At 52.1% G+C, this 26,430-nt stretch overlaps 1 protein-coding gene and 1 long non-coding RNA gene across 2 annotated transcripts in view; one reads left to right on the plus strand and one right to left on the minus strand.

The window, feature by feature from the left end:
• Window positions 1–26,430, minus strand: part of LOC134756559 (uncharacterized) — a 45,462-nt gene that overhangs the window by 16,874 nt on the left and 2,158 nt on the right. The window lies entirely within an intron of this gene.
• On the plus strand, window positions 738–24,782 carry ITGA5 (integrin subunit alpha 5). The gene is made up of 30 exons (XM_004053263.5): window positions 738–1,297; window positions 8,326–8,456; window positions 10,702–10,814; window positions 10,947–11,067; window positions 11,345–11,406; window positions 11,498–11,543; window positions 12,059–12,184; window positions 12,418–12,462; window positions 12,602–12,645; window positions 14,365–14,421; window positions 14,575–14,627; window positions 14,917–15,125; window positions 15,397–15,588; window positions 15,816–15,861; window positions 16,045–16,146; window positions 16,325–16,380; window positions 16,512–16,666; window positions 16,967–17,104; window positions 17,241–17,308; window positions 17,965–18,115; window positions 18,202–18,294; window positions 18,440–18,519; window positions 18,630–18,710; window positions 18,817–18,922; window positions 19,300–19,449; window positions 20,348–20,431; window positions 20,537–20,650; window positions 21,583–21,684; window positions 22,568–22,690; window positions 23,674–24,782. The coding sequence occupies exons 1-30, from the start codon at window positions 933–935 to the stop codon at window positions 23,755–23,757; spliced, it is 3,297 nt and encodes a 1,098-aa protein (XP_004053311.3). The 5' UTR covers window positions 738–932; the 3' UTR covers window positions 23,758–24,782.

A 26,430-nucleotide genomic window follows, 5' to 3' on the forward strand; every position in this document is an offset into this window, starting at 1 on the left:
TTTTAGTGGAGATGGGCTTTGCCATGTTGGCCAGGCTGGTCTTGAACTCCTGGCCTCAGGTGATCTGCTCACCTCGGTCTCCCAAAGTGCTGGGATTACAGGTGTGAGCCACCGTGCCTGGCCAGAGCTCCCAGCGTTTACAGCCATTAGAAGCTGAAGGTTGGGTCCCTTTGCAAGACTTTCCACCACCACTACCACCTCTCACAATTCTCCAGGTTTGTAGGAACCGGGCCACTTTAATTAAGAAGGTACTGAGGGGCCAGCCACTCGCAGGCTTTTGGTCAACTGTCAGATCCAAGGAAGGGGCTCAGCAGAGGTTTACATACCCTAGGACCAAGAAGGGGGCAAACTGGAGCAGAATCCTCCTGATGAATGACCCCAAACTCCTGGGTTTTCAATACTAGCAGCTTGGAGGAGGAAGCAGCCGAACTTGAGGAGCCCGTGTAGGTCCTCTAGCAAGCTGACTGCGAACGCTGTCTCTGTACCTCAACTCTTGTGTCCCAAATCCAGCTGGCCAGAACCCAGGCACCCGGCGGCCCCGGAAGGCAAGGGGGAATCCCAGTTGGCCGGACGCCAGAGGAGTCTCCTGTCTCTTTAGACCCCAAAGTCTCCTCCCTAAAGCACTAAGGGAGACCCCACACACATATACAGGCTTCCTCCGCCCACCAGAGGTGATTCCTTTCCTCATTAGGAAATTCTCCGCTCCCTTTTCCGACTCGTTTTCCGAGCGTTTACGTTGTACATCTGGAAAGGAATGGGGAGGAAGGAGGGGGAAGCAGAGAGGAGGGGGAAGAACCCAAACCCGCCCAGTCTAACCCAGTCCAGACAACCGGCTTCCAGCTGGGGCTGGGGAAAGGGGGTTGGAGAGGTGCGCCCCCCCCCACGCCCCTTAGGGGTGGGGGACGCGGGCTCAGAGTTCCAGGGACCCAGGAATGCCCCCCCGCCAGCCCCCTCGGCAGGCGGGGGGAGGGCTCAGCCGGGAGTTTGGCAAACTCCTCCCCGCGTTGAGTCATTCGCCTCTGGGAGGTTTAGGAAGCGGCTCCGGGTCGGTGGCCCCAGGACAGGGAAGAGCGGGCGCTATGGGGAGCCGGACGCCAGAGTCCCCTCTCCACGCCGTGCAGCTGCGCTGGGGCCCCCGGCGCCGACCCCCGCTGCTGCCGCTGCTGTTGCTGCTGCTGCCGCCGCCACCCAGGGTCGGGGGCTTCAACTTAGACACGGAGGCCCCAGCAGTACTCTCGGGGCCCCCGGGCTCCTTCTTCGGATTCTCAGTGGAGTTTTACCGGCCGGGAACAGACGGGTGAGTGAGGAGGGCTGGAGACGGGATGGGGGTGGGGGAGCCTCCTGGAGACTGGGGGCGCGGCTGGGGTCTGGAGGGGACCAGGGCTTGAGTTTGAGGGTGGAGTTTGTAAGGAATAGAGCTGCAGTTGGGGGCCCGCGCTAGAGTTGGGGGCCTGCGCTGGAGTAGGGAGGGCACCGTGGCGGGTGAGGAGGGGCCCTGGCGTTTGAGATCAGTGGGGAGACATGTGTCCGGTGGGGAGAGGACACGGAGCTAGAGAAGTCTGGGCAGGGGTCTCCGGGCCAAGGGAGAGGAGAGGGCGTGAATGGAGAGCTGAAGGTCTCTGGCTGAAGTCTGTGGGCTGCTGGGACCTGGGGCGGGTGGGGGCGCAGAGGGGGCGCAGAGGCCGGGAAGGGCTTTTGGGGGCTCCAGGAGACCTCGGGATCCGTAGGAGCCATTGTGCGGCGAGAGAACGGGTAGAAGCCGAATGAGCTACGTGTAGTAGGAGGAAAGTCAGAGACTGAGGGGGTCGGAAGGTTAAATGGGGGCCAGCCTCATCCTCCCCTCCCCCCTCAGCTCAGACCGGGGAAAGACCCGAGAGAGGACGGCGGCTCCCTCGCCTTTCTCCTCTGTCTCCTACTCCTCCCTCCGCCCCCAATCTCTGTTCAGGCGATGGGATCCGAGAACTGGGGGCGAGTGCGGGGACTCTGGCACTGGGGTCCTGGGGCTGGGGGCGAACTCAGCCAAGGGCGGGTGCTGGGATGTGTCGGGAGGGGTGTGTGCGCGCGTGAAGGGGGGTGGGCGGTTTCCCTCTTCCTCTGGCTCTTGGGAGGAAGAGAAAAGCTGGTTTCCTGTAGCTGGTGGGCTGGAGCTGTGCTGAGACCGGGACTTCTGGGGCTGGGGTCGGAAGCTGGGGAGACGGGGGCTCCGTGGGGCCAAGAACGTCAGAATGAAGGACTCAGGACCCTGGAAATCTCAAAGGAGGATCCTTATTCCCAACTCAGCACAGTGATAAGCAGACCCGGACCCCGAGTGCCTAGAAAATGGGGTACTGACAGGCTTGGGAAACAGGAGTTAGAGTGGAAGCAACATTAGAACCAAGGGTGTCTGTTTAAATGTGGGATGGCGGGGAGATTGGGAAGCAAGAGAGGTAGGTGGTTGCTCCTGGGCTAGGCCATAGATGCCAGATTCCTGGTCCTCCACAATGACTGGTGTAATCCTTTTTCTTCTACATCTCTGAGCTGGGAGCTTCCTACTGCTCACCCCCACCCCAACCCCAGGATCTCAGGGTTTGAGGGGAATTCTTTCAGAAGTGACCTGTTTTTACACATGAGGCAGTTAACTGATCTCTACTCAGTCCCTACAGTTTTTGGAGAAAAGGGGTTAATCTAGCTAATACAACTGGGGAGAAAGGCAAATTCTCCTTTGTCTGGAGGACTTGAGGATGGGAGAAAAGAAAAATGATTAGGCCCCAACTGTTGTTCTGGGCTATTCAAGGTCCCCACCCAACCCCCACCCCACCCCCCTGGCCTTTTGCCCAAACCCCATTGCATCATCACCGTGGCCTGGAGCCTCTGCCAGGCCTGGTCTCCCCCAGGTTCCCTCAAACTTCTTATCACAGCCCTAATGGAGCAGAAAAGAGGGAGGGAGTAAGGGGATGAGGTCTCCTCCCGCAGATCAGAGTATCTAGTTGTCTGGCATTTAACCTTCTCTTTACTCTCCCCTCCCCTAAATTTCCCTTTAAAACACTCCTCTAAAACATCTGGACTTCACACATTCCTGGTCCCCTAGGTGTCCGTCTGGCCCCTGGCCTGATCCTATAGTCCCTAAAGTCCTCTTCTAAAACAGGACCTAGCTCTCTCATCCCTTCCCCCTCCCCTTCTGCTCATCTCCCCTCCCAAGAGAACCCAGGTGTCCAGCTTGCACTCCTTCCCTCTCATTTCCTATTTACAATACCCTCTTAGAGTAGAACATTCTACCTCCCCAGTGACCTCCTCCCACCACAGCTAGGCCTTCACCCCCTTTCCCACAACACAAGACAAACATAGCCCCTCACCTACGGCCATTGCCAAAGAGGGAGAGCCTCAGTGTTCTTGTTCTTCCTGCATCACCTCTTGTGGTGAACACCAAAATAGTATTAAAGGACAGGGCGAGCACCAAAGCAGTTAGATGGTAGGAAAGGGCAAAGCTTTCAGTCAGACAGAGGTAGGTGTGAGTCCCCACTACTTACTAGTTTTTTGTGTGGTACCCTAGTACCTAGGGAGAGGTATTTAAGCTCTTGGAGCCTGGTCTTCCCATGAAAATCAGACACCTGACTAACGGAGTTCTGAGGACTAAATGAGAAAACATATTCAAAAGGGACCTGGTCCACAGAGAGTGATCAATACATGGGCGGCATGGTTTTTATGGGGTAGCTGTTTCTGTTTCTGGTTCTCTCCTTCCTGGCTACCGCCTAGTTCTTTAAGTTCTCCCCCATTTCTTACTTGCTTTGAGTATTTGCTTATACTAGTGATAGTAACAATAGTCTGTCATATTCCTTTAGCACTTTCATATCGATTTTTCCATTGGATTATAACAAAAATCCTTGTGTTAAAGCAAAGGAAGCATTATTGCCCCATTTTTAGATATACAAAAACTGAGGCTGGCCAGGTGCAGTGGCTCACGCCTGTAATGCCAGCACTTTGGGAGGCGGAGGTGGGTGGATCACCTGAGGTCAGGAGTTCGAGACCAGCCTGACCAACATGGTGAAACCCCATCTCTACTAAAAATAAAAAAATTAGCCGAGCGTGCTGGCACGCACCTGTAATCCCAGCTACTCGGGAAACTGAGGCAGGAGAATCGCTTGAACCTGGGAGGCATAGATTGCAGTGAGCTGAGATCACATCTGTACTGAGCAACTCCAGACTGGGCGACAGAGTGAGACTCCATCTCAAAAGAACAACAACAAACAAAAAATAAAAACAACTGAGGCTTCAGGAGTCATAGAAATTTTGAACCAGAAGTTAGTTTAGGAAACATTCAAGGGAAATCCATCATTTTATGCCAGAGAATCCAAAGCTTGAAGAGAGGCAGTGACTTGGCCCAGGACACTTGAAAGCTTGAGAGGCAGGCCAGTCTCAGCTCAGCTCCTTGTTCCCTTCTGCAACTGCCCCAAGTGGAGACAGCTGTTCTTCCCCAGCCAATCATACATATCCCTTGTGAATGCACTGGGGGACCCCAAACCAGGTGTCCTCCTCTGGCCTGGCCCATGCTGCTGTAGGACCTGTAGGAGCTGGGCGCTGGTCCACTTGCTGCTCTCCACCCCTGACCTTGTCAGGCCAACAGAGTCAAACAGTAACCCAGTATTGAACTGGGACTTGGTTAATCAAAAGCTGGGGAGATAGCAGATATGAGAGGAGGGAATAAGTTGGCAATGGGGTAGACTAGAATGCTGTCGTAGAAATCAGGATTCCTGATTTCTGCTTCATATTCTGGGAGGGATTCTGAGTGACCTAAGCACGTTACTTAACTCCTCTGAGATAGTTTTCCCATCTGCAGAATGAGAACATGGGACGAGGTGAGCAGCTTTGAACTTTTTCTTAAGGAGTGTCAGAACGAGGCCAGTCTGCCTTTATGCCATGTGGCCTCAGGCACCTACAGTGAAGTCTTAAAACCAGTGGATGCTCTCTACAGTGCCTTCTAGCTGTGGTAGTCTGTGTCTCCAAGGACCAACCCTTCCATTTCTGAGGCTTCAGAATAAATTATGGCAATTATTTCTTCTCTCAGACTCTATTTCAGAAAAGTGTACCTGCCAACCTGCATTTAGTAAGAAATAATGAATTCCTTTTCTCATTTTTTTTATTTTTATTTTTTATTTTTTTGAGATGGAGTTTCGCTCTTGTTGCCCAGTCTGGGATGCAATGGCGCAATCTTGGCCTCAACCCCCACCTCCCTGGTTCAAGCGATTCTCCTGCCTCAGCCTCCTGAGTAGCTGGAATTACAGGCATGTGCCACCACGCCCAGCTAATTTTGTATTTTTAGTAGAGACGGGGTTTCGCCATGTTGGTCAAGCTGGTCTCAAACTCCCGACCTCAGGTGATCTGCCTGTCTCAGCCTCCCAAAGTGCTGGGATTACAAGCGTGAGCCACCACGCCTGGCCGTTGTTGTTGTTGTTGTTTTTGTTGTTGTTGAGAAGGAGTCTCGCTCTATCCCTGGGCTGGAGTGTAGTGGCGTGATCTCGGCTCCCTGCAAGCTCTGCCTCCCAGGTTCATGCCATTCTCCTGCCTCAGCCTCCCTAGTAGGTGAGACTACAAGCGCCCGCCACAACGCCTGGATAATTTTTTTGTATTTTTAGTAGAGACGGAGTTTCACCGTGTTAGCCAGGATGGTCTCGATCTCCTGACCTCGTGATCTGCCCGTCTCGGCCTCCCAAAGTGCTGGGATTACAGGCGTGAGCCACCGCACCTGGCCCTTTTCTCATTTTTTATTAACCAAAAACATCTATAGCTGCCAATCAGAGTTTCTGACCAGCATGAGATAACCAGGTTCCCACATAAGTTGATATAATTCCAGCCAAAAGCAAATACACTTGAGGTTTTAATTAGCCTAGGCCACCTTATCTGGTAAATGCATGATTTCCGTTAGGCTTTCTGAAATATTGAAAATAGCACACGGACCCTCCATTGTTACCTTCTTAGACCCCTAAAAGTGCCCAACTGCTGCAGGATTTAGGAAGCAGGAAAAAGATGTGGGAAAATAAGGACAAACTAGCTTGCATGCCATCCATGGCACCAGTCACCTCACTTGGCATGTTGGCAGGGGAGGCACTATTTATTGGATTGACTTAAGGTTGCTGGGATGGAAGGGCCACTGCCTGTCCAGGAATAAGCCATGGGTAGTGTGTCGGGAGGAAAGGAGGCCTGGGTCTGTGTCACTTGCCTGCATGCCAGGTATCCTGAACCATCGCACAGCCGGAATGGATATGCCCCTGGCTTGTGGGCTTTACAAGCTTTGTAAACTCTCTGTCTTGCAACCCTACTAAACTCCAGGCTACTTCCTCAGGCCACCCCAGGAGTGTCAGGCTCAGCTCCTCTCCAAGAGCAGTGGGTGTTGGAGAAATTGGCAGCAGGAATAGGGTCTCTTGGCCTTAGCCCTGTGCTCCAGGAAACTTTGAGAGAACCTCTTCTTCACCCAGAGGAAGAGGGAGAGGGTATTGCCCAAGTCCACAGTTAGTGCCTGAACCAGAACTCTTGGCTCCTGGTCCAGTGCTCCTTTCACTGCTTCCTGTACCTCTGCTGTTCTGGTCTAGTGCCGGTTGGTGGCCCTTTCTGCTTTCTAGAGCCTGAAGGCAGCAACCAAGTTCTCTGGGGGCTGCCCCTGCTGAGAGAGGGGTCTACTTCTCTCACATCACCCAGCCCTAGGGCAGGGCAGCCAGACCCCACAAGTGGATGTCATGCCTAAGTGAGAAGGGTGGGGCCTGGCAGGGAGGTGGGGGTGTGGGAGACAAACGGAGAAGTGAGAGGTTGGAAACAGACAGGAAGCCACAGGCAGTAAACATTTCCTGTCCCCAGAGTAACGGAGACTGGCACCTCCCCTCCCCACCCCTCCTAACTTCAGGAGCTCTCCCTCTTCAGCCTACCCATCTCCTATTCCTCTGGACCCTGCCTTCTCTCCCCTCCATTCTCACCACTGGCCCTCACAGACCCCTCCTCACTCTCCTCTTCCGTCCCCTCGGACCTGTCCTCTCTGCTGTTTCCATCCCCTATACCTCCTGGGCCACTCCTCCCCACCTCAGTATACCTGGTCTTCTTGGAAAATACCCCCAGCTCTTGTGACCTCTACCATAATCCTTCACTTTGGGCCTTCTTGCCTAGTGAGAAAGCTGAGGAAGGTATTCAAATATCAGGGAAAGGGTAGGTATTGGACGGGTTGAAAGCTGAAAGTGAACAGAAACCAATAGAGATGGAGAAATGTAAAATCTGAGATAGAGAGATAGGATTCAAAAACCAAAACCAACAGAGCAAGCAGTCACAGGGGCAGAGGGACAGAGAGATTGTGAAGCAGTGCCAGAGGCAGACACAGAGCAGAGCAGAGGCCAAGGCTGGCAGGAGCACTGGTCCAGAGGCTGGGTCGAGTTGCCCAGGCTGCCAGATACAAGTCCTGGCAGGAGACCCTTAGGGGAAACCAAGAGAGCCAAGAGCTGTGTGGAGGTCTTGGAGGCAAGAGACCTAGGGATGAATGAGGCAGAGCTGACGGCAGGAGGACTGCCCAGGCCCTTAGCTATGACCACCCCATTACACAGGGCAAACTTCTCCTCATATCAGGGGGAACAGAGGCACTGTGTCCAGAACTAGGACCCCGGTAGAGCAGACTCTGAATTCAGTCAGCTGGGGGTGGTCTATGGGAAAGGGGTTCAAGGGCTGAAACACAGACCCAGCCAGGAAGGGGAGGTCCACACCAGGGCCGGGGTGAGGGCAGGCCCAGGCCCAGTGGAACAATCTGTTTTCACTGTCCTCCAGCTCCTCTCTCCACTCCTGCTGCCTGATTTCCAAGACTCACATTTTCCTCCTACACGCCCCAAGGCTGGGTGGCTGGGCAGCCGGATGCCTGGGTCTTGGCCCAGGGAGGGGATTTGGCTTGGGAGGAGAGTATATAGGCTAGATGAGAGACCCTGAGGCTCCACAGGACCTTGGGGTTCCAGAAGCTGTACATCTAATCTCAGCAGGTACATAGAGGAGAGGGAGAAGCCAGGGGTACAGGCTCTGGCCCCTCTTCCCCTTCTAGAAATTGACTGTGGTTCCTCCTCTCTTTATGAACAGGATAAGGTAGGAGAGGACAGAGAATGGCGGGAGGAGGGGAGGGTTGTGTTAGTGACAGCGGCACATGGGGACCGCCTGACTCCAGCCTGTGCCTCTGGCATCTGTGGCATCTTCTGAGATATAAATACAACGCAGGGGGCATCTACTCCACCCCCAGCCAGCCCCAGCCTAGAGGCCTGGGTCCTTCCTGCCTCCAGACACCAATGAAAAGCTAGGAGCCATCCTCAACTGCCTCGCTTTTCCCCCCCACAGAGTCAGTGTGCTGGTGGGAGCACCCAAGGCTAATACCAGCCAGCCAGGAGTGCTGCAGGGTGGTGCTGTCTACCTCTGTCCTTGGGGTGCCAGCCCCACACAGTGCACCCCCGTTGAATTTGACAGCAAAGGTAGGCCAGTGAAATTCAGGGAGGGACTGGGGGGTGGGACTGCAGCCTGGGGGCAAGGCCTGGGTGGGGCCTGGGGCGAGGGGTGGAGCCTGCTGGAACCCCGGCCACGTGACCTCTCAGCACCAGCTCTGGTGCTCCAACTGCTTACAGTGGATCCCCATGGCACTCACTCCACTCTCACATCCAGCCCAGCCCAAGGAGGACGGGCATGATTCAGAAACATGTGGCTCTCATTTCCCCTGAATCACCCACAATTCTGGGAGGCCAGGGCCGTAACACAGACAGACAGGGAACGTTGCACAAACTATTCAGTTCCTTTAACTAAGTACTGACTAAGTGACAGTGCATGACAGGCACTGTGCTGGTGCTGCAGGGGTTGAAAGATGACTAAGCCACTGCCCTCAAGGAGCTCAAGGGCTGAGTAGACACAGATGGATGGGAGGAAGATGGAGACTAACAGCTATCAGTTGCTCTGTGCCAGGCCCAGTTGTGAACACTTTACATATATTAGTTCACTTAATCCTTTCAACAACTGTATAAGGTATTATTATCCCCATTTTCTAAGTGAGGAGACAGAGGGTAAGTAGCTTATCCAAGGTTATACAGCTAGCAAACATTGGAGCGAGGATATGAACTAGGGCCATCTGTCTCCAGAAATAAAAACTGGACAGGCTGGGCACGGTGGCATGTGCCTGTAATCCCAGCACTTTGGGAGGCCGAGGCAGGAGGATCACTTGGTCCCAGGAGTTCAAGACCATCCTGGCCAACATAGCGAGACCCTGTCTCTACCAAAAACATTAGACAGAGCTGGGTGCGGTGGCTCATGCTTGTAATCCCAGCACTTTGGGAGGCCAAGGCAGGTGGATCACTTGAGGCCAGGAGTTTGAGACCAGACTGGCCATCATGGCAAAACCCCGTCTCTACTGAAAATACAAAAATTAGCTGGGCATGGTGGCACTTGCCTGTAATCCCAGCTACTTGGGAAGCTGAGGCACAAGAATTGCTTGAACTCAGGAGGCAGAGATTGCAGTGAGCTGAAATCATGTCACTGCACTCCAGCGTGGGCTACAGAGAAAGACTCTGTCTCAAAAAAAAAAAAAAAAAAATTAGCCAGGCATAATGGTGAGCACTTGTAGTCCCAGCTACTCAGGAGGTTGAGGTGGGAGAATCACTTGAGTGATTCTCCATCACTGCAGCCAAGGCTGCAATGAGTACTACTTGCCCCACTGCCCTGTAGCCTGAGTGACAGAGCAAGACCCTGTTTAAAAAAAAAAAAAAAAAAAATTAAAAAAAAACCTGGTCAACATGGCAAAACCCCATCTGTACAAAAAACACAAAAATTAGTTGGGTATAGTTTCCACCCACTTGGGGGGCTTATGTGGGAGGATCACTTGCACCCGGGAGGTCAAGGTTGCAGTGAGCCATAATCACGCCACTGCACTCCAGCCTGGGCAACAGAGTAAGACCCTATCTCAAAAAACAAAAAAAAAAAAAGGAGGTGGAACAAGATGATGTTAGAGACACAGTCCAAGTATAGACAAAGAAGTGCAGCCAAAGGGTTACTCTCTTGGGAAATAGCCACTGTTCCCCACCATTCTCCTGCCCCTACTCCACAGCAGGCATCCTTGTCTCAGTTGGGTGAGAAAGCAGGAACCTTGGGGAGGCAACTCTAGAAAGCCCAGGTTATAGGCGGGCGCAGTGGCTCACGCTTGTAATCCCAGCACTTTGGGAGGCTGAGGCGGGCAGATCATGAGGTCAGGAGTTCGAGATCAGCCTGACCAACATGATGAAACCCCGTCTCTACTAAAAATACAAAAATTAGCCAGGCGTGGTGACGCGCACCTGTAATCCCAGCTACTGAGGAGGCTGAGGCAGCAGAATCCCTTGAACCAGGGAGGCGGAGGTTGCACTGAGCCGAGATCACGCTACTGCACTCCAGCCTGGGTGACAGAGTGAGACTCCATCTCAAAAAAAAAAAGAAAGCCCAGGTTCTGTGTGCCTGTGCGTGCATGTGTATGTATGTGTGTGTGTGTATGTGTATGTGTGTAGTGGAGAGATAAGTCAGGCTACACAAACAGACTACACAAAGCAGAATTAAGCTCCTTACCAATTCCACACTCCCAGTGAGTCATGGAGTCTCAGGGCTTGGAAGCGTTTGTTGGGTATCCCCAGGCTGAGGGTAGGGGCTGCCCTAGAGCTCAAATGTCCATGGCTCAGTAAGACTCCCCCTTCTCACTTCCACAAGGCTCTCGGCTCCTGGAGTCCTCACTGTCCAGCTCAGAGGGAGAGGAGCCTGTGGAGTACAAGTCCTTGCAGTGGTTCGGGGCAACAGTTCGAGCCCATGGCTCCTCCATCTTGGTGAGGGGCCAGCAAGCTCAGTGGTGTGGTGGCCAGGGGATGGGCAGTGGTTGGGTAAGGCCGGGCCTGGAGGGAGGGAGGAAGGGCCTTACTGGACTGAATCTGAAGGCCCCTCCTCCTGGGCCCTCCCAGGCATGCGCTCCACTGTACAGCTGGCGCACAGAGAAGGAGCCACTGAGCGACCCCGTGGGCACCTGCTACCTCTCCACAGATAACTTCACCCGAATTCTGGAGTATGCACCCTGCCGCTCAGGTAGGGGCAAGAGGGGGCCTGTGCCCCATGTCTGCCTTCTCATATACTTGAAGTGTCTCATATACTTAGGGTTGACTCGCACCCACCATGTGCCCCCATGAGGTTCTAAGTTGCTTAAGATAAAGGCTAACCCAGTTCGTTAGCCTTTATGCTTACTGTCTGGTCCAGGAAGGCCCTTTCTCTGGTTCTCTCTCACACCTCCTTCCCTATGCCCTCTCTTCTTTCCTGGATGACCCATCTGTGCAGGGCTCATTTTCACCACCTTCTCCCCTCACAGATTTCAGCTGGGCAGCAGGACAGGGTTACTGCCAAGGAGGCTTCAGTGCCGAGTTCACCAAGGTGAGAGAGTGGTCTGGGAGAGAAGGGGCCGTGGGTGGTGGACATGGGGGGATTGGGACCAGATGTTGGACTCCCCTCCTTTCACCCACAGACTGGCCGTGTGGTTTTAGGTGGACCAGGAAGCTATTTCTGGCAAGGTAAGTCCTGTCTCCGCCATTCTTTTTTTTTTTTTTTTTTTGAGACGAAGTCTCACTCTGTCACCCAGGCTGGAGTGCAGTGGCGCAACCTCTGCTGCCCAGGTTCAAGCGATTCTCCTGCCTCAGCCTCCCAAGTAGCTGGGATTACAGGCGCCTGCCACCGCGCCTGGCTAATTTTTGTAGTTTTAGTAGAGAAGGGGTTTCACCATCTTGGCCAGGCTGGTCTTGGACTCCTGACCTCGTGATCCACCCCCCTTGGCCTCTCAAAGTGCTGGGATTATAGGCATGAGCCGCCGCGCCCTGCCTGTTTCTGCCATTCTTTAAGTCCCCTGGCACATAGCCTCCCACCCTACTCCCAATTCTCCTCTTCCTTTCCTGAAGCTTACATGCCACCACCCTCCCCATGCTTCCCTTTCTTGAACCAGACTTCTGAAATACTACCCAGTCAGCCCCCAGAGTCCCAAGCCCCCTCTGCCACTTCCTCTCCATCTACTCCCTCTTCATCCTCTCTCCAGGCCAGATCCTGTCTGCCACTCAGGAGCAGATTGCAGAATCTTATTACCCCGAGTACCTGATCAACCTGGTTCAGGGGCAGCTGCAGACTCGCCAGGCCAGTTCCATCTATGATGACAGCTACCTAGGTGAGCAAGCAAGTGGGGAAGGGATGGCAGAGGGAGAACCTCAAGTGCTCCTGTCCCCACTCACCCCCTTGCCTCCCCTCTCCTACTCAGGCATCCCCAGCACCCCTGCCATACTTGTCATGTGCCTGCTGACTATGATGGCCCAGTAGGGGTGGGGAAGGGATTGGCGGATAGGCCAGAGCAGAGGGGTCCCCAAAGCAGGAATCCTAACATCCACCCACCCTGTCCCCCAGGATACTCTGTGGCTGTGGGTGAATTCAGTGGTGATGACACAGAAGGTGAGTGTGTCCCCAGGCTGGGGCCAAGGGAGGGGGATGGTTAGAGGCTCAGGGCCAGAGAGCCCATGAACTTGACCACTTACCATTATCTGCTTCCCTTTCCCCACCCTTAGGTCACAACTTTCTCTTCTCTTTGCAGACTTTGTTGCTGGTGTGCCCAAAGGGAACCTCACTTACGGCTATGTAAGACCCAGCCTGACCCCTCACTTCCTCTCTTCCCCTGCCTAATCACAAAGAACCGTGCATGGCAGTTTGCAAGGGCTCAAAAAGGTGGATCAGAACATGGGCTCTGGAGGCAGACTGGCATTCAAGTTCTGGCACTTACTCTGGCAGAATCATTCTGCTCTTTATTCATACTCTGCTTCCTGCTGAACCTCTCTGAGCCTTCTTCTTCTCTGTATACTGGGATAACAATCGTTCTGACCTCACAAGGCTCTGGCAAGGATGAAATGAGAAAATGCATGTGAAAGTACTCAGTGAATTGTTAGGCAATGTACAACTGGCAGATGTTATTATTAGACCAGGACAAGTGCTTTTTAAAAGATACAGATAAGAGTGCCATTGGATTTCATTCAACTAACAACATTTATTAAGGCAAGGTAAGAGATAAGATGAATAAGGTATCATACCCCATCTTATAAGATGCTTCTAATCAAGTATGATAGATAAGACACACATACAATTATGATCTAAAGTGGAGCAACTATTCATTCTCTACTCAGTGCATCAGGCACTATCTATTCATGATTTCTATTCTTCACAACAAGCCTATGGGGTAGATATTATCATCTGTATTTTGCATATGAGAACACTGAGGTTCTAAGAGACCAAGTAAGTTGCTTAAGATCACCCAGTTAGTAAGTAGGTTTAAAATCAGGTCTCTCTTAATCCAAAATCAGCATTCTTTCTGCATTTTGGTAAACTTCAGCAAAGTGGATACAGTGACATAGCAGTTTAGGGGAAGGAATAATCTTTCTAGGAAAAGGATGGTAACAAGTTTGGGGAGTCAGGAAATAAAAATTTTAAATTTTTAAAAAGGAAGAGGACAGATGAGAGAAGGTTCTATGAAGGTTCAGCAGAGATGAGGCAGGAGGGCATCCTGTGCAGGAGCATGAATGAGGTGGAAGAAAAGGAAACAATTTCAGCCCAGCTTAGCAGACTCATGAGCTGATTGAGGCTGAGTAGAATATGGAAAGGTTGAGCAAAAACAGATAGGTTAGGGCCAGATTCTCCAGAGCTTTGGAGGACCAGCCAAGAAGTTGAGACTTTGGGCAGTGACTGCAGGGGGCCACTGGATTTCCAAGCCAGAGGTAGCCTCCTAGATCTGCTGGGAGAGCTGGAGGCAGGGACATTGTCAAGACATCTGTCCAGCAGTCCTGGGAAAGGGCTCACACCAGGATTCAAGAGGCCTGGTGGGGCCAGTCACTAAGGGAATATAGGGGAGAAATGGTGTTTGTGGTTCGGGGGACTGGAGGATGAGGATGACTTAGGTTTTGAACGTGATGGGTTTGAGGCACCAGCACACATTCAGTCATAATTATTATTGAGTGCCTACTACTCACCAAGCATGACTTTAGGTTCTGAGGAGAAAGCAAAGAACAAAATCAAGTTCCTGCCCCTATTGATCTTACATTCTAGTGGGTGGAGAGGGACAACGAACAGATAAATACAAAATCTGTCAGTAGTTGGTGATTGATAGGGAGAAAAATAGTGAAGCAGACATAGGGTGGAACTACCTGGTATAGAGGTGGGAATATGAGGGCAAAGCTGAGGAGGGAGCTAGGGACAGTGGTCTGCGTCTCTAAGGAATGCCTGCCCCTGGGTGTCCTGTACACATCTGTTCTTTAACCATGGGATATTCTGGGAGTCCAGGACCAATGGGCCTATCTCTTCATCTCCCAGGTCACCATCCTTAATGGCTCAGACATTCAATCCCTCTACAACTTCTCAGGGGAACAGGTAAGGATACCCCTCAACCCCACCCCAGCTTGGCCTCTGTCAACGAAGCCCCAGCCCTGACCTAATGATGTCAGCCCAACTTCCCAGCCCCTCTTGATCCTGTGGATTGAACCTTCTAATTCTGACCCAGCGCTGCCCCTTTGTCCTCCCCAGATGGCCTCCTACTTTGGCTATGCAGTGGCCGCCACAGACGTCAATGGGGACGGGTGAGTGGTGGGAAATGAGCGCACTGTGATACCCTCCCAGATCCAAGAGGGAAGAGTGGGAATGGGACAGAAAATGCAAGGAGAGTTTCTCCAGGGCTTTTTCTCTAGACTCTCGCTCATACCTGCATTCCCCTTGCTCAGGGACAAGGAAAGAGCTGAGAGCTGATGATCAGAGACCTCAGGTCTTCTGACTTGATGGAATTCAGAGTGTCTGGGATTTCTAGCACTAGGATTGGGGTGGGATGGCAAGACAGGGTATCGAGATGCCTGAGTTTGCCCTTCCCCTCAGGCTGGATGACTTGCTGGTGGGGGCACCCCTGCTCATGGATCGGACCCCTGATGGGCGGCCTCAGGAGGTGGGCAGGGTCTACGTCTACCTGCAGCACCCAGCCGGCATAGAGCCCACGACCACCCTTACCCTCACTGGCCATGATGAGTTTGGCCGATTTGGCAGCTCCTTGACCCCCCTGGGGGACCTGGACCAGGATGGCTACAATGGTGAGTACCATGGGCTCAGAGAGTGAAAGAGGAGGCAGGGGCCCAAGTCAGAAGGGATTTGGGGAGAGGGCATCTGTCAGCTAAGATACCCAGACCTCCACGACTTCCCGAGGGGTTAAAATCCCACTGTCTGGGTCTTGGGATTTGAAGATTAGAATATAGGGACTGACAGATGGGAAAAAATAGGATCCTAGGTCCTGGGGTCTGGTAGTAGAGATTTGAGCCCATGGATTCCTGGCCTGCTGACTAGTGTGTGTTCTGTGTCTTCCAGATGTGGCCATCGGGGCTCCCTTTGGTGGGGAGACCCAGCAGGGAGTAGTGTTTGTATTTCCAGGGGGCCCAGGAGGGCTGGGCTCTAAGCCTTCCCAGGTTCTGCAGCCCCTGTGGGCAGCCAGCCACACCCCAGACTTCTTTGGCTCTGCCCTTCGAGGAGGCCGAGACCTGGATGGCAATGGATACCCTGGTGAGTTGTGCCTGAGGCCCCTTTTCACCTTAAAATTCCCTGGTCACTGACCCCTACCCTCTCTTCTGCACCTTTCCTTAAGTTCCTGGGTGCAGTTCTGGCTAATTCCAACAGAGGGCGCTGTCTTCTCACTTCAACCTCCCTGAGCATTGAAACCAGGAGGGGTTAGGAAGAAAGGATCCTGATTTGGGGCTTGCTGTAAGAGGTGATTTCTTGACTTCTTACAGATCTGATTGTGGGGTCCTTTGGTGTGGACAAGGCTGTGGTATACAGGTATGAGCTCCAAAGGGAGATGAGGGGACAACCTGGGTGGACTGGAACTGGAAATTTCTCAACAGAGCTGAGGTTGGGAAAATCAATGCAGAGGACACACATTCTGGCACTTGGGCATCAGTTTCCTGTGTCCAGGTTACAGAGGAGTCCTAATTCTATTGACCCCACATTCACTCTTGGCAGGGGCCGCCCCATCGTGTCCGCCAGTGCCTCCCTCACCATCTTCCCCGCCATGTTCAACCCAGAGGAGCGCAGCTGCAGCTTAGAGGGGAACCCTGTGGCCTGGTGAGCTGGTGCCCAGGAAATTGCAGAGACCTGAGCCTGGGAGTGGGCAGGGGCACCAAGTCTGCCTTAAAAAGGGGAAAATGGTGGTGTCCTAGTCTGGGTCTGGCTGGGAGATAAGTAGAGGATAGGATGTCTGTTCCAGTTGGATTCACCAGCTTTCTTCTTGGTCTTTCTCCAGCATCAACCTTAGCTTCTGCCTCAATGCTTCTGGAAAACACGTTGCTGACTCCATTGGTGAGGGAGACTGCCTGGATCTCTCAGGCCCTAGGACAGAGAATGAAGGGACTGGGGACCTGGGGACATTTCTTCTCTCTGAAAAGATGAGGAAAGACAAGCAGTTTCCCTTTATATGTCCCTGGCTTCAGGTTTCACAGTGGAACTTCAGCTGGACTGGCAGAAGCAGAAGGGAGGGGTACGGCGGGCACTGTTCCTGGCCTCCAGGCAGGCAACCCTGACCCAGACCCTGCTCATCCAGAATGGGGCTCGAGAGGATTGCAGAGAGATGAAGATCTACCTCAGGGTATGGCCCAGAGGGCGGGGTGTGGACTGGCCAGGGAGGGTGGCCACACAGAACTGAGGGCACCTCCTGAAGGGAAAAAGATTGGGGGATTCCAGTGAAGGGCTTGGGACTCTTGTGGGGGCTGAGAAAGGGAGACCTTCTGTCAGAGGAGCTGGGAAGCAGGCTGCCAGGGCCTCTGAAACAATGAGGATGGTCAGAATTGGGCCCTAAGCAGACAAAGGGAGATGAGAGAGGCTGAGGAGCAGGGCCACTAAGTCTCCAGAGTCCCCTGACTCCGTGAACTCTCTCCTCTGGCCCCAGAACGAGTCAGAATTTCGAGACAAACTCTCGCCGATTCACATCGCTCTCAACTTCTCCTTGGACCCCCAAGCCCCAGTGGACAGCCACGGCCTCAGGCCAGCCCTACATTACCAGAGCAAGAGCCGGATAGAGGACAAGGTGAGGACAGGGCAGGGAGAAGGGACCTGGGAAGACAGAGGCCTGGGTACTGGGGGGGCAGGGCCATGGAAAGAGAAGAGCCTACAGCCCAGGAATGGGTCTAAACTTCCCCTCTCAAGGCTGCCCTGCTCCCCAGGCTCAGATCTTGCTGGACTGTGGAGAAGACAACATCTGTGTGCCTGACCTGCAGCTGGAAGTGTTTGGGTAAGTAGGGCTGACGGTAAGCTAGGGAGCTCCAGGTGCACCTGGCACCTGAAAAAATCAGCTAGGGACATACTAGCTGTGTCGCCTTGGGAAGTTGCTGAGCTGCTCTGAGTTTTAACTCCTTTGTCTGTATAGTGGGAATAGTAGCATTTATTTCTCAGACTTTTTGGAAAGATTAAATGAAATAATCTACATAAAAAATCTAGCCTAGTGCCTGCCATAGAGTTAGAACTCAGTAAACAGTGTCTATTATTACTTTATTATTACTCTTTTTTTTTTTTTTTTTGAGACGGAGTCATGCCCTTGTCACCCAGGCTGGAGTGCAGTGGCGCAATCTCGGCTCACTGCAACCTCCGCCTCCCAGGTTCAAGAGATTCTCTGCCTCAGCGTCCCAAGTAGCTGGGATTACAGGTGCCTCCCACCATGCCCAGCTAATTTTTTTATTATTATTTTTAGTAGAGACAGGGTTTCACCATCTTGGCCAGGCTTGTCTTGAACTCCTGACCTCGTGATCCACCCGCCTCAGCCTCCCAAAGTGCTGGGATTACAGGTGTGAGCCACCACACCCAGCCTCGTATTACTACTCTTATAATGGTCCTTTGTCCTGGTTTGAGGATTAATTCACCAATGTCCCTTACCCTCTGTGTCCCTTCCAGGGAGCAGAACCATGTGTACCTGGGTGACAAGAATGCCCTGAACCTCACTTTCCATGCCCAGAATGTGGGTGAGGGTGGCGCCTATGAGGCTGAACTTCGGGTCACCGCCCCTCCAGAGGCTGAGTACTCAGGACTCGTCAGACACCCAGGGGTGAGATGGGACTCTCGAGTGGGATTTGGGAGGATACCCCTCTAGAGGGGACACCAAAACCTGACCAGTGCCCACCCCATCTCCAGAACTTCTCCAGCCTGAGCTGTGACTACTTTGCCGTGAACCAGAGCCGCCTGCTGGTGTGTGACCTGGGCAACCCCATGAAGGCAGGAGCCAGTGTAAGTTTGGGATGAAAGAGGATGGGACAGAGGGAGAGCAGACCTGAGGGCGGTAACCAGCCAGCCGAGAGCACAGCTGTGAGGTACGGAGGGAGGGTGAAATACACAGTCTAACTGCCCTCTTTTCCTCTTTTTCTGTCCCCAGCTGTGGGGTGGCCTTCGGTTTACAGTCCCTCATCTCCGGGACACTAAGAAAACCATCCAGTTTGACTTCCAGATCCTCAGGTAGGGAGTGAGTGTGTCTAGGCTGGGGCTGAGCTGGGGACGGAAGGGAGGGCTGGGCGCCATTCTCACTGGCTGCACTCCAGCACCTCAGTCTTGCCTCCATCCCACAGCAAGAATCTCAACAACTCGCAAAGCGACGTGGTTTCCTTCCGGCTTTCCGTGGAGGCTCAGGCCCAGGTCACCCTGAACGGGTCAGTGCCAGGCAGAATGGGGTCTTTCTGAGAGGGGACACAGACTTCTAGGGAAGGATGCATATGGGGTTCCTTCCACCCTCCTCTAAACCACCCTCCTCCTTAGTGTCTCCAAGCCTGAGGCAGTGCTATTCCCAGTAAGCGACTGGCATCCCCGAGACCAGCCTCAGAAGGAGGAGGACCTGGGACCTGCTGTCCACCATGTCTATGAGGTAAGGGGGGAAGGGACAGGGCCAGAATGAATGATGGGAAAGGAGGAGCTAATATGAGTGACAGATGTCTGGAACCCATGTGAGGGACTGAGAGAAAGAGAGGAGGGAGGAGTAAGTGATATGCAAAGGCATGAGGCAGAGTCCTGTGAGAAACAGCCAGAGGAGAGACAGGCCAATTGAGTGGCTTGGAAAGAAAGATGGAGCCCCCTCCAAAAGTGTTGGCTAGAGAGGATTTCACCTCTGCCCATTGCTTCCCTGCTTCATCTCTGAGATAGGAGCCTGACAGCAGGGTATAGTGGAGCCATGGTGATCCAGGGTCTCAAGGGGGCAGAAGCATTCCCTTCCTTCTCATGATGATTGTGCTCTTCCCTCCTCAGCTCATCAACCAAGGCCCCAGCTCCATTAGCCAGGGCGTGCTGGAACTCAGCTGTCCCCAGGCTCTGGAAGGTCAGCAGCTCCTATATGTTACCAGAATTACGGGACTCAACTGCACCACCAATCACCCCATTAACCCAAAGGGCCTGGAGGTGAGATCCTGAACACTGGCATGGGGAAGAGGAGCAGATTCAGAGGACCAAGGCTGAGGGGTTGGGGAAGGTTGCTGGGGGCCTGCAAGAGGCAATGAGGATGTGCCTATAGCTAGGGTTGAGGGTCACAAGGCCCAAAGTTACCTCAAAATCCTCTGGAGGAAAAAGGACTTTCATCCACTGTGTTTCTTTCTGCCTGAACTATCCCTTCTTTGTTTCCCGGCATACCCCTAGGGCCCAGTTATGTGCCACCTCCTCTAGGAAGCCTTCTTCAAACCTTTTCCTCTGGGCCCCAATGCCTGTTTTATAGTTCATTTACTCATTAACATTTAATTAAATAAGTGACTGTACTGAACACTGTTAGGCCCAGGAAATATTGCACCAAACAAAACTGACAAGGTCTCCACGTTCATGGAACTTACATTCTAGTGAAGGGTGATAGACATAGAAAAGAAAAAGAGAAGGAGAAAAATTAACAGGGATTGAAAGGTAATGAAGTGAAGAGTTAATAAGCTGTAGGGACGCTATTTAAATTGGATCATAGAAAAACCTCTTGAAGACGTCACAGCTGAACTGAGGCCTGAAAGATAAGGTTGAACCTATCTATGAGACTCAGGGATGAGCATTCCAAACCGAGGGAACAGCCAGTGCAAAAACAGGAACACAGACCTAAGTATTTATTTAAGCATCTCCTCCAGTGTGAACTCCAAGAACCAAGTTTTCTTCATTTCCATATTTTAACCCTGAGCTCGGTGCCTTGCACATAGGAGGTGGACAGTTGGATGAATCAATAAAGAGATAGATGAAAGAATAGGTTGAAGCTGCTCTGGAACCCAGGTGCAAGCTGACTTAGAAGCTGTAATGAGATGGGAAACGGGCCCAACACTTTCTTTTATAGTTGGATCCCGAGGGTTCCCTGCACCACCAGCAAAAACGGGAAGCTCCAAGCCGCAGCTCTGCTTCCTCGGGACCTCAGATCCTGGTAAGTCAGGCAGGGAATGAGGTGTGGACCAAAGTGTTGAGTACTCTGGGGTTCTCAGAGCCATCACAAGGGCAGAACACCAGGTTCAAGCTTCTTTCTTCCTAGAAATGCCCGGAGGCTGAGTGTTTCAGGCTGCGCTGTGAGCTCGGGCCCCTGCACCAACAAGAGAGCCAAAGTCTGCAGTTGCATTTCCGAGTCTGGGCCAAGACTTTCTTGCAGGTGAGGGAGCCTTACCTCAGCCCTGACCCCTGACCTTTGGGCCTGCTTAGACTGACCCACCCCCTTCTCCACTGCAGTAGCCACCTCTCCTTTGGTGAATGGGACCCAGCACTCCAGCGCCCTTCCTCGCCCTTGTCTAGACCAGGCTGTATGTCCTTGGCGCCATCTAGTGGCCACAGTGGGAGCAGCAGCTTCCCTTTCCTGGCCCATTCAGAGGAGGGAGGGCTGGAGAGAGACCAGTGTGCAAAGAATGATAGAAAAACAGTAAGATGGAAGATGAATCCATAGTGGAGAGGTAAACACATGTAGGAACAGTAAAGAGCAGTCACTTCTTGAGCACACACTGCGGGCTAGGCACTGTCCTGGTGTCAAAGCACATTAATAATTAAAAAAAAAATTTTATTGAACACGTAGTCATCTAATTATATATTATCAAGTTACAATTATTCAGTTACACATTTATTATCTCATATAAGGAACATCAAGAGAAGCTCACGGGCCAGGCACAGTGGCTCACACCAGTAATCCCAGCACTTTGGGAGGCCAAGGTTGGCGGATCCCTTGAGCCCAGAAGTTTGAGACCAGCCTGGGCAACATGGCAAAACTCCACTTCTACAAAAACAAAACAAAACAAAAATTAGCTGGGCATGATGGCACATGCCTGTAGTCTCGGCTACTTGGGAGGCTGAGGCAGGAGGATTGCTTGAGCCCAGGAGGTGGAGGTTGCAGTGACCTAAGCCCACACCACTGCACTCCACCCTGGGGGACAGAGTGAGACCTAGTCTCAAACAAAAAAAAAAAAAGAGAGAGAGAGACTCAGGAAGAATGAGTCCAAAATAGGGAAAGATCACAACCCCAGCCAGACGATGGGGAACGCTATGTCCTCTGGATCCCAAGAGAGGATGTGCTAACCAACTTTCCCCTACCCAAAGCGGGAGCACCAGCCATTTAGCCTGCAGTGTGAGGCTGTGTACAAAGCCCTGAAGATGCCCTACCGAATCCTGCCTCGGCAGCTGCCCCAAAAGGAGCGTCAGGTGAGTCTAGGGCCAGAGGACTGGATGAGGGAATACAGGGCTCAGAGTGCTGGAACAGGGCTGGGACTTGGGTGAGGGCTGGCCTTGGTATTGTTAACAACTGTTGAGAATGTACTATGTGCCAAGCACTGTGCAGATGCCAGAGACAGAGTGGTAAGCAAGATCAACATGGTATCTTTGCTCCTGGTGTTCACAGTCTCGTGGAACAACACAGTGTTCCAAGTGTGGTGATATTTATGAAAACACATAATAGGAACACCTGAACCCAGTCTAACTGGGTCAGGGAAGGCTTCCTGGAAGAAGTGATGTTCAAGCTGAGACCTGAAGAATAAATAGGAACTAACCAGGCTAGCCATTCAGGAAAGGGATATCCTGGGGAGAGGTGAATAACAGATATGAGGCTGAGCACAGTGGCTCACACCTGTAATCCCAGCACTTTGGAAGGCCAAGGCAAGTGGACTGCTTGAGCTCAGAAGTTCAAGATCAACCTGGGCAACACAGTGAGATCCTGTCTCTACAAAAAATACAAAATTAGCCAGATGTGGTGGCGCATATCTGTGGTCCCAGCTACTCGGGAGGCTGAGGCAGGAGGATCGCTTGAGACCAGGATGCAGAGGTTGTAGTAAGCTGAGATCACACCACTGCACTCCAGCCTGAGTGACAGAGTGAGACTCTGTCAAAAAAAAAAAATGGATATGATATGAAAGCCCAAAAGTAAGAGACAATATTGTACATTTTAGGAACTTAAATTTTTAAGTTCAGAATGCTGTTAGTTGAAAATAAGAGGTGGGAAGTGGGTCTAGATCCAATGACAAGTGGGGGCCAAGTATAGGGTAGAAAGAACTTCTGAGCTTTCATTGACTTCACCCAACTTGCTCCCCAGGTGGCCACAGCTGTGCAATGGACCAAGGCAGAAGGCAGCTATGGTGTCCCACTGTGGATCATCATCCTAGCCATCCTATTTGGCCTCCTGCTCCTAGGTCTACTCATCTACATCCTCTACAAGGTCAGCCACATCCTGCTTGTGACTTGGCCACCCTCTCATCAGGCTCTGCCCTTGACCTGGCACAGTCCGAAGTATCTACCTCTAGACCAGTTCACCAGCCATGTGCCCCCACCTCTGTCCTGGCTACATGCATCCCATCCTAACCCTTCCCCTATAAGATCCCCCCCGCTTCATTCTATAGCCCCTAGCTTAGAAAGGGTCCTCTTGACTCAAGATGATAAGTTTGCCTATACTTACAAAAATCATTGGAACCCAAAGATGACAAATACATGGCATTTGTGCTGTCAGTTTCTCCAAAAATCCATGGCAGCCATCACTAACCTAGAAATGGCTACTGATCATCTAGAAGTGGCTTCAGAATCTCTCTCAAGAGGCAGCCATGGCCAGGTGTGGTGGCTCACACCTGTAATCCCAACATTTTGGGAGGCCAGGGTGGGAAGACAGCTTGAGCCCAGGAATTCAAGACCAGCCTGGGTAACACACTAGGACCTTGTCTCTACAAAAAAAAACACAAAGATTAGCCAGGTTTGGTGGTGCGTGCCTATAGTCCTACTCTGGAGGCTGAGGTGGGAGGATCGCTTGAGCCCAGGAGTTTGAGGCTACAGTGAGCCATGATCATGCCACTGCACTCCAGGCTGGTCAACAGAGTGAGACCCTGTCTCAAAAACAAACAAACAGAAGCAGCCACTACTAAGCAATCAGACTTGGCATTTGAGTTCAAACCTATCTGCCATTTCTGGCTTAACTGGGGAATTTTAAAGGCACTGGTAAAAGATACCCCCCATACAAAATCACCCCCAAGTTTAGTCCTCCTGGGTCCATTGCACAACTTAGAGGGGTAGTCCTAGCCTGAATTCAGAGGCCACTTTTGCAGGATGTAGAGGTTGGAGGCACTAGAGTCCTCCTTATTACTTCTTGGAATAAGAGCTGTGGAGAAATGGCAGCCAGAGTACCTAAACTCTCCCTCTTTTCCCCTTTATCAGCTCGGATTCTTCAAACGCTCCCTCCCATATGGCACCGCCATGGAAAAAGCTCAGCTCAAGCCTCCAGCCACCTCTGATGCCTGAGTCCTCCCAATTTCAGACTCCCAATCCTGAAGAACCAGTCCCCCCACCCTCATTCTACTGAAGGGGAGGGGTCTGGCTACTTCTTGAAGGTGCTGACGGCCAGGGAGAAGCTCCTCTCCCCAGCCCAGAGACATACTTGAAGGGCCAGAGCCAGGGGGGTGAGGAGCTGGGGATCCCTCCCCCCCATGCACTGTGAAGGACCCTTGTTTACACATACCCTCTTCATGGATGGGGGAACTCAGATCCAGGGACAGAGGCCCCAGCCTCCCTGAAGCCTTTGCATTTTGGAGAGTTTCCTGAAACAACTTGGAAAGATAACTAGGAAATCCATTCACAGTTCTTTGGGCCAGACATGCCACAAGGACTTCCTGTCCAGCTCCAACCTGCAAAGATCTGTCCTCAGCCTTGCCAGAAATCCAAAAGAAGCCCCCAGCTAAGAACCTGGAGCTTGGGGAGTTAAGACCTGGCAGCTCTGGACAGCCCCACCCTGGTGGGCCAACAAAGAACACTAACTATGGATGGTGCCCCAGGACCAGCTCAGGACAGATGCCACACAAGGATAGATGCTGGCCCAGAGCCCAGCTCCAAGGGGAATCAGAACTCAAATGGGGCCAGATCCAGCCTGGGGTCTGGAGTTGATCTGGAACCCAGACTCAGACATTGGCACCTAATCCAGGCAGATCCAGGACTATATTTGGGCCTGCTCCAGACCTGATCCTGGAGGCCCAGTTCACCCTGATTTAGGAGAAGCCAGGAATTTCCCAGGACCCTGAAGGGGCCATGATGGCAACAGATCTGGAACCTCAGCCTGGCCAGACACAGGCCCTCCCTGTTCCCTGGAGAAAGGGGAGCCCACTGTCCTGGGCCTGCAGAATTTGGGTTCTGCCTGCCAGCTGCACTGATGCTGCCCCTCCTCTCTCTGCCCAACCCTTCCCTCACCTTGGCACCAGACACCCAGGACTTATTTAAACTCTGTTGCAAGTGCAATAAATCTGACCCAGTGCCCCCACTGACCAGAACTAGAATCTGTGATCTCATGTTACTCTTTCCAAACCCATCCTGGAACCAAGCGACTTGGCGGAAAGCAGATGCCTATTTCTCTCATGGCTTCTTTCCACTAGGAGCCAGAAGTATGACCCCCCAGAAACTGTGAAACTAGTTCTACGTTCCCTTCTTAGGTGAAAGAGGTGATGGAAGGAGAAAAAGCAGGGCTTGACTCCTCTGCCCCTCCCTCATCCCCCATCAGACCTGGTCCCCAACACTCCCAAGGGAGAAGGGAAAGGAACCTCTTCTCTTTGGGTTTGAGGATTAGAGCAGAATGCAAAGGGGGAGGTCCAAGGTGGAGGTGGGGGAGGATGGTTCAGAAAATTTACCAGGCTTCCCTAAATCAGAATAATGAAATGAGTTGAGAGGAAAAAGCCACAGAACTAAATTAGAAGAAAGCCCAGTTAGGTTTTTGTATTGCTTTGTTTTCATTGCTACTGTGTGCTGGTAGGGGGTGTTAGTTTGCATACATTATCACATTTAATTTCTCACAGAGTTCTGTGAGGTTGGTACTATTTATCCCATTTACACAAACAGAAACTGAGGCCCAGAGAGGTTACATAACTTGTGCAAAGTCACACAGTGAGTGGCAGAACAGAGTGAAACTCAGCCTTATCTGGCTGGGAAAGCCCGAATTCTTAACCAACATGCCACAGGGTTCAGATCTTTGAAGATAAATCTCGCAAAGTGAGGGACCCTCAGGGTTCTCTTTTCTCCTCAAGGCCTGTCCTAACAGGCAGCAAGAGGGAGAGCAATTGGGGGTGTTGGAGACAAAGATGTCCCTGTCAGGATAGACTAAAATTCAGCCACCAGAGGGCAGCATAGCCACAAATTTATGGGAAATTTGGGAAGGTAGGGTATGAGGTCCACCTCACCCTCTTCCCCCATCACCAGGACTATTCTCATTAACTCAGGCTTCTGCCTAGCAGGGCCTGCATCACCTAAAAATATCCCACCTGGGAGACCAACCCTGGACCACACTCCGGTCTGTGACTTCTTAGAATGCTCTGAGTCAGGAATGTCTTCACAGAACCCACAAATGAAAAGGGGCTGATGAGGTAGAAGAGACAGGATGAGACAAAGAACCCCCTAGCATTTCTAAGAATGGCAGCCGTGGCATAACAAGGCACCAGAAATTCTAGAGGGAGGAAATCCCATACCTGATACATTAAGAGGAATCCCCTTCTTGGGGGAGAGGTGGGGGTAGAAGCAGCCAAACTCCAGGGGCCAGACCTAAAATGTCTTCCACTGTTGTGAGGAGGAAATAAGGAAGGGAAGTGGGCTGTGAAAATTGGGCTGGTGTCATGGGTGTGTCACTGTGTAGGGCCTGTACTTTTGAGAGAGTGACAAGTTCTTACCCATGGATGCACAATATAAGGAAGAAATTCCTGGAGCTCAGAAATGCCACAGATGTAATCTAGTATGAGCCTCTCTTTCCCTGAGCTCTAATTCTCAGACTCCTGGTCTAAGTTTCTTCTCCCAAATCTCCCAACCCTTCGAAGGAAGTGTGGCTCCCACCTTGAGACTTGAATAATCCAGACGAATTTAAGTGTAGGGGGGCTAGAAGGCCTGAGCCCTATCCTTGTGTGTGTTGGTGGAGATGAAAAGGAGAAGGAAAGGAGGCCTTAG

This window comes from Gorilla gorilla, chromosome 10 (assembly GCF_029281585.2).
Source record: "Gorilla gorilla gorilla isolate KB3781 chromosome 10, NHGRI_mGorGor1-v2.1_pri, whole genome shotgun sequence".
Lineage (NCBI taxonomy): Eukaryota > Metazoa > Chordata > Mammalia > Primates > Hominidae > Gorilla > Gorilla gorilla.

Coding starts and splice junctions, on each gene's coding strand:
- ITGA5 (XM_004053263.5), top strand. CDS start 933: ATGCCCCCCCGCCAGCCCCCTCGGCAGGCGGGGGGAGGGCTCAGCCGG. Junction 12,463..12,601: donor CAGTGGTGATGACACAGAAG/GTGAGTGTGTCC, acceptor TTCTCTTTGCAG/ACTTTGTTGCTGGTGTGCCC. Junction 15,126..15,396: donor GGACCAGGATGGCTACAATG/GTGAGTACCATG, acceptor TGTGTCTTCCAG/ATGTGGCCATCGGGGCTCCC.